This window comes from Petaurus breviceps, unplaced genomic scaffold (genome assembly GCF_028583685.1).
Source record: "Petaurus breviceps papuanus isolate PSGF00001 unplaced genomic scaffold, PetGlider_PUasm1.0 90784, whole genome shotgun sequence".
Taxonomy (NCBI): Eukaryota; Metazoa; Chordata; class Mammalia; order Diprotodontia; family Petauridae; genus Petaurus; species Petaurus breviceps.
The window spans coordinates 1,942,958-1,954,779 of NW_027187345.1; the positions used below are offsets into that span (position 1 = coordinate 1,942,958).

At 40.1% G+C, this 11,822-nt stretch overlaps 1 protein-coding gene across 1 annotated transcript in view; it reads left to right on the forward strand.

Annotated features, from left to right (window-relative positions):
• The window catches only part of NOX3 (NADPH oxidase 3), a 100,530-nt gene that overhangs the window by 26,953 nt on the left and 61,755 nt on the right, over positions 1–11,822 (forward strand). The window contains exons 5-6 of the mRNA XM_069069745.1: positions 2,981–3,126; positions 5,157–5,338. Of these exons, the coding sequence (XP_068925846.1) occupies positions 2,981–3,126; positions 5,157–5,338 (328 nt within the window). The remainder of the gene's footprint in view (positions 1–2,980; positions 3,127–5,156; positions 5,339–11,822) is intronic.

An 11,822-nucleotide genomic window follows, 5' to 3' on the forward strand; every position in this document is an offset into this window, starting at 1 on the left:
TGAGAAAAGGAGGTAGATAAGTCATTTAGCAAGATCAAGAGAAAATAAATGAATAACTTTGGTGCTACACTGATATTCATGGAAAGTTAAAATCCTTATTCAAAAAAGAGAAAAAGGAAGGAAGGAACAAAGGAATACTTCTGATCAGACACGTATTGGAGTCAGCTTAAGTTGGGTTGAAAGTGTCAATTGTTAAATTTTTAATGTGAGCATTAACAACTCAGGTATCATCAGCAAACCTACAAATTGGGGTTTAATTTATTGCTTTGGTAATTGTCTTTTTAAAAATAAAGTGATGAAAAATGTTAAAATGCAGCTTAAACTTAAAATAATGTCATACTTTTGTGGGTCACAAAATTATTAAATTATTAGACATTTACCAACACAATCCTGGCCTCCACTTTACCCATTGAAGATGTCAAAACATTCCTCCCATCATACAGAATGACTGCCTCTGCATAGGCCAGTGGATTAGCCAGCAGTTCTAACTCTTCCCTAAAGAGAAAAGGAAATACAGTAGGAGAGTTAAGACACCTCCTGGTTCGAATAAGCTGTGGTCTCTCCCTTGAATCTGCTCCCCGGTGGTAGACAACATCTGGGCCCTTCACAGGTATCCCTTTCTCAGAGTGCCCATCAACATATCATTGCCTCTGTGTAGTGACTGCTGACTACTCAACAGATTTCAGAAGCAGGAATGAACAGCATTAGAAATAAAGCCCTCAGGCTGGATGAAGTTATGATCTTATTTTCTTGGTTTAAAGTTCAAATGTAGCCATTTCCCAGAATGTTAGTGGTGTATTCTTGCCCTTAAATACATGCAAAAAACAAAAGGGCTCTCTGTATATGAAGAATGTCATATTTCAGTTCTTTATGAATATATCTAGTAAATGTATCTGTGTATACAAATCTATTTCAAGTACAAGAATTCCCCATCCTTTAGAAAAATCAGGTATGGACATACAAGTAATAGGACCCTAGAGAAAGAATCTTCCTAAAGGAAGAGGCCATGGCTCACATAGTTAGTTAATATAGTTAACAGGATTCGATGCCAAATCAAGTCAGAAATCACAAAGCAAACAGATCCAAGGGGTAGGTGAGAGTCAGGAAAGAGAGTTTGTTAATAGATGCCAAGTCATGAAAATAAGCACTAGTATATGTCCTTCAGGGGGTTATCACATGCTGGTGACAGGTAATCACCATACCAAGGCATGATCTCTTCCTGGTATAACACCTCAGGTATCCTCCCCTACTTCAAATGTGATGTACCTGGTTTCATGATATTCATTTATTAATCCACTAAAACACATTGTCAGTGATAAGAGTGGAACATGCATAGAGAGACACGTACATGGGGGAAATGTGTGACCAGGGTAAACCTGGGAAGGAACAACTCCCATATCTGCAACTTCAAGGCCAACAACATAGTTGGGCTATGTAATCACACTGATCCAGCTGGGCACATCCCCAACTACACACTGTCCATAATCTCTTCCAGGCTTTATGGGTCATTAGTCTAGTGAGACTGAGGCTGCATGATGCTGCATTACTCTATTTTCATGTCTCCCCTGGTCTCATGGAACCTGAGTCTCTCTCTGATACCAACTCAGTTACTGCTTCAGGCTGAAACTCAAGCAGAATGTCTTCCAGGCTAAGATTGTCTATCTTTTGAACCCTATACCTAGACTTGAATCACAGTCCTTTGTCTCAAATAATTACTGATTTAGAATTAGAAGTTCCTAAGATCCTCTGCAATTTGACATACATACAAACTTGAACCAGAACAAAAACCAAATAAAAGAGATAGATGAGATAAAGCTAATGCCCACTTCACTTGGACCCAGTATATACTTTACTTAGACACCAAATATACCTTGCCTCAGGTGGATGTAGTAAAAAAGTCCAGTTATCTTGGGACTATTCTCAAAGGGCTGTCTCCTCCCACGTACCACCCACCCCCAATCTTTCAGGTATGAGTAATATGATAGGAAGAATTCTGAATTTTGAATCAGACAAGGTGGGGTTCATATATCCAAATTCTGTCACTTAGTCCCTGTATGACCTTGGGTTTACTCCCTATGTGACACTTACTCCCTGTGTGATCTTTGCTAAATCTCTTTATCTTTTGGGACTTCAGTTACCTCATCTGTAAAATGAGAGTTTTAGGCTTTGTTCAGTCGTGTCTCATTCTTCATGACCCCATTTGGAGTTTTCTTGGCAAAGATACTAGAGTGGTTTGCCATTTCATTTTCCAGCTCATTTTACAGATGAGGAAACTGTTGGGTTAAGTGACTTGCCCGAGGTCACATAGCTAGTAAATGTCTGAGGCTATGATATGAAGTCACAAAAATGAGTCTGCCTGACTCCTTCCTGGCCTGTGCTACCTAGGTGCCTTCTTGGTATTAGGCTAGATGACCTTTAATGGTCCCTTCTAGCCTTACATTGATAAATAATCTGATGATCCTATAACCCAGTGTGGGAGGAGGGAGAGAGTGCTGCCTCCTTCTGAACCAAGTGCACCTTCATAACTATTCTCTGAGCCACTATGCTTCACCTTCCTGTATGAATGAAGGGGAGTGAGGGTTGTAGGGGGGAGACTTACCTCCTCACCATCACACCATCGTACCCCATATCCAGTGAAAGTTGCCACTGGTAGAGTTTCAGCTAGTTTCACCTCCTGCTAATTGCATGATTTCATGATGCTCACTCACCATCATCCCTGCAAAGTACTATGTGAAATATATTTTTCTATTAGTGTTTTAAATAAAAATGAATGAAGATTAATTTTGCTTCTTAATTTTGTGACTTAAGATTTATTTAGATAACTTCACAATATCTCCAGAGAATGATGAACACTCCTCTTTCCCTGGGCTAGAAAACCAAAATGGTAGACTTAATTCTAGAGAGGCATTCCATAGGGGCCTTAGCAAGGATTCAAGGGAGCTTATGTGAATCTCTATATATTTGTCCTCTTTTCCTTTAGCTATCCACATCGTGGCACATGTGGTCAACATGGAGCGCTATCACATCGGCCAATCTAAAGAGGCTGGGGAGCTGCCAAACAAGCTTTCTTACCTTGGCAACAACCCAAATGAAAGCTACCTGAACCCAATCAGGAAATATGACACAGTGAGTTCCCCTCAGTGCTTGTCCATTTTTCTCATCTGAGAAATCTTCCTCTTTTGATCTCTCTGTCAGGAAAACTATATTTCAAAACCTTTTAATAAAAGAGAGCAAGGCAGAGGGTCTGCCAAATGCTAACATCAATTTCAGCTAAAAATGTGAATTTTTTTTACCATAAACTGCTGAGAGGGTACACAGCAAGGAAAAAGTAAGGAATGGCACTTAATTAGTTTATTGGGGGAAGGGAGAATAGATTAGGTCTAGTATAAAATGCAATAAACCTGTTAAAATGCAATATTTTACGTTTTAAAACCTTGCATAAGAACTTTTTTTCACCTTGTGTCAGACTCATAACTATGAAGTATCATCCAAATTCAGGGAATATAAATTAGATGTCTTCATTTTCAATTTGCAAATTGTTTTCTTGACCCACTCTGATAGGCCTCATATTTTGGCATACATTTGAATCGCTGGTGGTGTAGATCTGATATTTGGGGAAATGAGCTAATTTTATGGCCAGTGTTACCATTAAAAGTAATTGTGACTGCACAGAGAGGCTGATTATTGAAGGAAGAGGATGATAAAAATGTAATCACCCAAATTGTCAATAATCTACACACACACACACACACACACACATTATGCAAGCTACCTTTCTGCTGGGAGGACAGTATTTTAATGAAAGTGTCCTAAATATGAAGCCAGAAGACCTGGGTCTTCCACTAAGTAATCACTTTTAAGAAGTCAGAGACAAGTCTCCTACAGTGTGCTCTCTGCCCACCCTACCCCCCAACCTCCATCAAAAAACATTCTGAGGGGCAGGTATGTGGCGCAGTAAGAGCACCGGCCTCGGAGTCAGGAGGACCCCAGATCGGTTCTGGCCTCAGATACTTAATACACACACACACACACACACACACACACACACACACACACACACACACAAACTGGCCATGTAACCTTGAGCAAGTTACTTAAGTCCAATTGCTTAAAAAAAAAAAAACATTCTGAATTTGGGTTCTGGCTCCAATACCCACTAGTTGTGTGAGCCAGGGTAAATTGGGTAAGGTCTTTTAGCTTTGGTTCCCTCATCTATAAAATGGGAATAATGTGGGTCATGATCATAACAATTAGTAATAATGATACTTTTTTTTCTAAGATGCTTAAGAATGTTTAAAAACAGCTTACTCTAACTTCAACATTTCATTTTTTTTCTTGCTTATTCTATTCTTGAATAAAGCATTCACTTAAAAACATGGTAAATTTCAGGCTATGTCACAACAAACTAAAGTCTTTTATAAACTTATATTAGCTGATTAGAACCGAAACCTTCCTCTAGAGCAGGGGTTGACAAACTATGGGTCAAATATAGTTATTATAAAGCCTGGAAGCAAACAATGGTTTTCTAACATTTCTTAATAAAGTTTTATTATATTTTTAAAATGTAAAAACCAGTCTTAGCTCTCCGGCCTTGCAAAAACAGACAAGCTGATTTGACCTGACAGTCATAGTTGGTGTCTCTTGCTGTTGAGTAGAAGGGAACTGCTTCTCTGATTCCCTGAGCTAAAAATGATACCTCAGTTAGCCAGTCTGTCAGTAAACTGGCATTTATTAGGTTTTTACTCTGTGCCAGGCCCTGTTCTAAGTGTTGGAGATATAAAGAATAGCAGGGGGAAAAGAAATAACAAAAACTTGAATTTCTCATACCAATCTATTTTCATTCTCCTATGCATTCATCGTATTCTATAACATATTACACTTATTTAGATACGTGGCTCAGCCCCCTGCTAAGCTATAAAGTCTTTGAGGACAAGTAATGTGCTGCTTTTCTTTGTGTCCTGGCACCTTGCATACAAATAGGTGCTTGACGACGCTCATTAAATATTGCTTCCTTTCTTCTTTTCTTCCTTCTTTGCTTTGTTTCTTCCTTCCTTCTTTTCTTTCTTTCACAAAATATCTTAAACTCTTACTTTCCAATCTTAACTAGGAAAAGTACCTTTAAGAAACATGTACTAATTGAGATGTATTTCTTTCAGAACTTAATTACTGAATCCCTAACCACAATAGCTGGTGTAACTGGACTGGTGATCTCCGTGATTTTGATTTTGATCATGACCTCATCAACTGAGACCATTAGACAGGCCTCCTATGAGTTATTCTGGTATACACACCACATGTTTATCATCTTCTTCAGTGTCTTAGTTATTCATGGAACAGGGTAAGTCCAAATTCTATACATGGATTGTAACATTAAAACATTGTGCACCCCAAATACCTCTGATAGTCATCCTGACAGATTCATGAAACACAAGTGGAGTGTGGCCATGAGTCTGCCACTGTACAGTCATAGAAAATTCACTCGATTTCTCTGGACCTCATTTTCACCATCTGTGAAAGGAAAGAATTTAGCTGGGGTGGGTAGGTGACTCAGTAAATAGAGCACTGGCCCTGGAGTCAGGAGGACCCAAGTTCAAATCTGGCCTTAGACACTTAACACAAAAACTAGCCATATGACCTTGGGCAAGTTACTTAATCCCAATTGCCCTCCAAAAAGCAAAAAGAAAAAAAAAAGAAAGGAAAGAGTTTGAGAAGGCAATCTTGAAGGTCTCTTCTATACCTATACCTCACTCTTGCTTCCATGACCTAATGTTGATGTCACACTAGTGAGAGAAAATGTTTTTGGCAGCCTATTGGAGAATGATATTTCATAACTAATCTTGCACAAGATCATACATAGATACTCCACTCAATTTTGCAGGTGGGGGGGGGAAAGAAACTCAGACATATTGTGACTTGCCCAATTTGGGCAATAAGTAGTCAAGGTAGAACCTGAATCCAGGTACCTACCATATTTCCTTAAAAGAGCTGTGATTCCCTATTATGAATTATCAGTTTAACAAAGCATTTCAAACTAAAGTTGGCAGTCTTCAGCACAATGTGGCACATGGAGTCAAACATTTTGTGGTTCCAGGCAAATTTTCCTTGGCCCATGAGCAGCCCATACACAAGCTAGATCCATGCATAGGAGATTCCCTCCTTTACACTTGCCTCCCAGTCCCTGTGACTGATTAAGTCTTCCAAGGCTTGTGGTTCTAAGCATCAGCTAAGTGATATGCAACATGGGAGCAGCATGGGACAGTTTGGAATGTGTAACTAAGGAAGATAATCACTAATAAGGTGGCAACCAGCACTATGAGATACAGTGAGAAAAGCTACTGGAGAAAGAACCTCAGAGAGTCATATCTGCTTCCCAATACACCTCAGATCAGTTCTTCTCCTTTAGAAGAGGGCCAGACTCATTGCCATCACCATGGCCAGTGCCATTGCTGATGATGCTGTCATTGTAGCTGCTGCCAATGCCTTTAAGAGGCAGCGTAGCACATGTAAAAATGGTGAGATTAGGATGCAAAGGACTTGGGTTCAAATCCCGCCTCTGCCAATAACTACTACATAACTATACTGTCTTCAGTAACTCTGTGTTCTGTCAAACTGACCTCCTGTCTGTGCCCCATTCAGTGAGACAACAAGCATCAATAAACACTTACCATATGCCAAGTACTATCCTAAAAACAGCCCTCACCTTCAAGAAACCCACATTTTAATGTGCATTTGCGGAATCCACATTAACGATATTCTATCTTGGTACCTTCTTGAATTTGGGTAGCTAGTCTCTCAGGTCTGGGATGCACTCCCCCTTCTCCACTCTGTCTCCTAGGAGCTTTAGTTTCTGCCAAGACATAGCTTAGGTGCCACTTAACACACGAAGCGTTTCCCGATTCCCTTTCCTCTTAGTTAGTGCTTTCTACAACTTAAAATGTCTTTGTATTATTTATATGTAGGGTTTATTTGCTGAAATCTGTATATGTTGCATCCTCCCAGTAGAATGGAAGGTCCTTGAATGGGAGGCCTGTTTATTTTCTGTCTTTGAGACCACAATGTCTTGCATTTTATAGTCACTTTTTACTTTTTAATTAAATTAATTAATAAGCATTCATTTAGTGTCTACTGTGTGTCAGGCACTGTGCTAGGCACTGAGAATGCAAAGACAGAAGCTAATCAATTGAGTTGAACTGAACTGAATTTGTACATTCTAAAGCATTATACAAATGTGAGCTATAACTATGTAATCAAGTGGTTCTCATTTATTGGTTTGCAAATCTCTCAAGGGTTTCTCCATGATGGTCAAAGGGGTTCATGCTAAAAATTCTGTAGTGTTGCCTTAATCAGTAAGTAATTATAGAAAATATTAGGAGTAGTATATTAAATTACCCTGGAGGTTCACCAAGCATTTTTTTGTTGTTGAAAGAGGTTCATGGAATAAAAAGTTGGAAGCCATTGATCTAATCCAACCCTTCATTTTACAGTCGTGGAAAGAGACCCAGAGCTGTTCAGTGGTTTGCTGAAGGTTACAAAGCTAGTACATGACAAAGCCAGGATGGAGAAGCCAGACCGGCTGCTTCAGAGTCTAGTATGCTTTCCACTATCCTCAGTGTAATTCCCCCCATGCCTTTCAATTTAATGGCACTTCTCCTGTTCAGGGCAGTTCTAGCTGGGCCTCTGGGTAGTTTCCTGAGTGCAAACTAGCCTGTCTCTTTGGGGATGTCAAAGTCTCATGGCTGTCTTCTGTCAGGAGAAACGTTATCTCTCCTAGGGGGTCTACCCCACCTCCTTTCATGAGGGCTGTTGCTAATGCTGTTACCTTCTAGTGTTTTTGAGAATCTCACCAGGTTCCCTACTCAAGTAGTAACCCTTTCCATGGTGATTCCTATAAGGAATCTGCCCTCACCTTAACCCCACCAATGTGTTTCTGCACTATGTAAACACAAGAAAATCTAAGTTTGTAGTGGACCACTTGGAATTTTTTAATGTGGATGAATTTTTAAATTGAAAAATGCAATATTTACCTTGTTTAGAGACTTATTTGGGTATAGAGACTTCTCTTAATGAGCAGCTAGGTGGCACAGTAGATAGAGTACTGGGCCTGGAATTAGGAAGACATCTCCCTGAGTTCAAATCTGATGTGAGATACTTACTAGCTTTGTAACCCTGGGCAAGTCACTTGCCTCAGTTTCCTCATCTGTAAAAATGAGCTGGAGAAGGAAATGCCAAACCACTCCAATATCTTTTCCAAGAAAACCCTAAATGCATCACAAAGAGTTGGACTCAAATGAAATAATCAACAACCACAACAACCTCACTTGATCATGGATGTTTTAAGTATCTAGAGTTAAATGGGCATAACTGAAGTCACTTACAAATGGAAGACCTAGTAAAAGTAGCTTCACTTGACCTTCTTTAGGTGGGGGTTTGGGGTTTGTTCGTTTGTTTTTAAATCACTGCTGTAGGGAAGATGCAGTGAACAAATCTCTCTAGCAATGTAGATCAGCCCCAGCTCTGTAATGTATAACTGCAGAGAGCTGCCAGGAGCTTTGTGATGTTAAGTGACTTGTCCAGGGTCACATAGCCCACATAGCCAGTAGTTGTCAGAAGCTGAATTTGGGCCCATGGCCATTGTTATCTAACATTAAATGCATCTCTTGAACTTGTTAAAGTCTTACAAATCTTTCTAAGATCAAGAATGTTATCACCCATATAGTAAACTGTTAATAAATTTTTGTTGACAGAATAAATGACTTCTTAAATTAGTCATTCTGTGAATCACCCTTTTTGAAACTGGAGAATTAAATATAACTACTTACCTATTGAAAATGTTATCCAAACTAGATAACCTCCACAAAGCTGTCCAGGCAGGATGATTCATGATGTCCAGATGGTTTCTATGGATATCCAACTGCTCTCTGTTTTCATACCCTATAAGGTGCCAAAAGTATGGATAACCCAAGAAACCACCAGGATAATGAGTTTGTGTAGGGTCATAATTTCTCAGTTTCTAGTATTAATGTTTCCCTCAGCATACTACAATATAGTTTTGTTGATATAAAGGAGAAACTCCAACGTGACTTGCTCTAATTCTCCATTCAGCTCCATCAGATTACAGGTGAGCAAATTTGGGAATGGGTTATGAAACTGGGCTTGGGAACAACTGGCCAAAGGTCAATCTATATTTGAATTAATAATAATCACCCCAACTGGTAAGGCTCACTTCAAGTACCTACCTTATATCTTTTAATGTGATATGAAGGAAGCTTCATAGATGATCCACTGTGACCTTGTCAGACTCTAGGCCACACAGTGGCCTTTGAAGAACTAAAATTACCTTGCCTTGCCCTTCTCCTGACCTCTTCCCTCAAAGTCCCTTCATCAGTCAAAAAAATAGAAGGAAAAAGTTAAATAAACTTGCAGAAGAAAGGAGGACCCATTGACAGAAAGGTAGCCAGTTACCGAAAATCAGCCATCAGAATTGACTTGAACCTGATTTAGTTGACAAGTTCACCTGAAGGATGTGGGTGAACTTTAAACAAAAAAAAAATCTCTTCTCTATCAATTCTTTTCTTTTTCTTTTGTTCTTTTTTTTGCTACTTGCTTTTCCTACCCTATACATGAATTGAAGTACCCCAGTCATTCACAGACTCAATTCCAGCACTGATTGGCACAGAAGCTTTGACCTGCTCTATTTCTAATTTGGGCTGATTTACCCCCTCCTTAGGCAGCCTCTTCACCTTTTACTACTGGAGACTCACCATACTGGTGATGGGGTGCTTACCTGTTATCCCAATGGCTAGGAGAAGATCATCAGAGTCCAATTAATACTTGGACTCCCAGGTTTCAGCACCAAAATGACAAAGTCAGACTAGGGAGAGCTGGTTCAGTTTTGAAAGAATTCAATCAGACCTTCTCTTTAGCCAAAGGGAGCTTTATTAACGAGAAAGCATGCAGGTCTGAGACTTAGCAAGGTGGTGAAAGGAGCTTACCATGACTCCAAGAAAGCTTGAGACCTCAGACTATGGTCCCTTCTGGGTCGCCATAAATGAAGAAGGATGATAGATATTTCAGGGACCCCAATGACCAGAGCCCCTTGGGGGGGCAGTCTGGAATGAATTCACAGGCTCAAATATTCTGAGTCAAGTTGGTAAAAGTTTATTTTTATGCTATACAGAGGGAAGGAGGTATTAGGGAACCTGCACCTTAAAGGGGTAGAATTAAAGTTTTTTATAGAATAATCCATAGTATAACCTGTGCCAATTATGCTAACTAGGTGAGTAAGGGTGGGATTAGGGAGGAGTAAAGGAGTGGTCAGTTCTTAAAGGAACATGCACTTTTAACATCTACTGCACAGGAGAATTGCTTATAATTCACTGGGAAATAGCCCAAGGGAGGGGGCTGCATGGAGGTGTGGTTTTAGGCTTGAAAAGTCACTGAGTCAGCTAGCAGTCAGGGATGACTGAGAAGTGCCCAGTCTGCTACCCATCAATGTCATATTTGACAAGATGGATGTTGGGAGTATACATATGTCCCAAGCTAACTAGGGAATCAGGATGTGTATAATGGACTAAGGAGTTACTCATAGATAGCCCAGTAAAGGATTCATAGGTACAGATGGTTATTATACTAAGGGGAGATAATTCATGAATGGTTTCTAGGCAGAGTACTACCGTGTTTCCCCAATAATAAGACCTATCCTGAAAATAAGCCCTCCCCTTACTGTGTAAGATTCCTCTAAAATAAGCCCTCCCCCGAAAATAAGCCCTATTGAGATTGCTACTGTAGTGAAGGTGATCCCCTGCGCTACACGCTACATTACGGTACCGTCTGTATGCACCGCCCCCCCCCCCCCCCCCCCCCCCCGTGAAACGCACGCAGCGCTCCCGAGCTGCATCCAATCAGAGCTGCAGCAGTGAGCACGTCATCCTGTTCTTCCCCAGTGATTTGCTTATTGAATAAAGGTACATTTTTTTGTTCACATTTACCTGTTTATTAAAATTGCTGTCAATGTTCATTAAAATAAGCCCTCCCCTGAAAATAAGCCCTCTGGTGTTTTTCTGTCCAAAAAATTAATAAGACAGTGTCTTATTATCGGGGAAACACGGTAGCAGGTGGAAGGGGCCTAGATAATGCTCTGAGGCTGGGGAGATTTTAGGCTGGGGAGAAATGTGATTTTGCAAACTTATGTGATTTTACAAACTGTAGTTGAAGCACAGACACCCAAGCACCCCATCACTGGTATGGACACTGAATCAGCTTTAGCCCTACTTCAACTTAGATCTCCCAAGCTCCAGTGATCTATCCACAGCCTCAGTCTCCTCAGTATCAGGGATTACAGGTGTGTAACACCCACTACCCCTAGTTTCTTTAGGAGTACTTTACTAGAACATCATAAAGTAGGTTGAATGCTTTCTGACTTGGGAGTCAGAAAGATTTAAGCTTCAAATCCTACCTCCAGCACTTACTATCTAAGTGACCATGGAAAAGTCATTTAACCTTTCTCTACCTTTTTTCCCCACCTGTAAAATAGGGATATTAATACCTAAAGTGTCTCTACCTCACTGGTTTTCTCTCAGAGTCAAATGTAGTAATTTATGTAAAGAGCTTTGCAAAGTTTTAGGTGCTATATGAAAGTTGTTAATACACTATCCCACAGTGGAGTATTTCTCTTCTGGGTATTCAAAATCACCTGTTGGAAGAAGAAGAAGAAGAAGAAGAAGAAGAAGAAGAAGAAGAAGAAGAAGAAGAAGAAGAAGAAGAAGAAGAAGAAGAAGAAGAAGAAGAAGAAGGAGGAGGAGGAGGAGGAGGAGGAGGAGGAG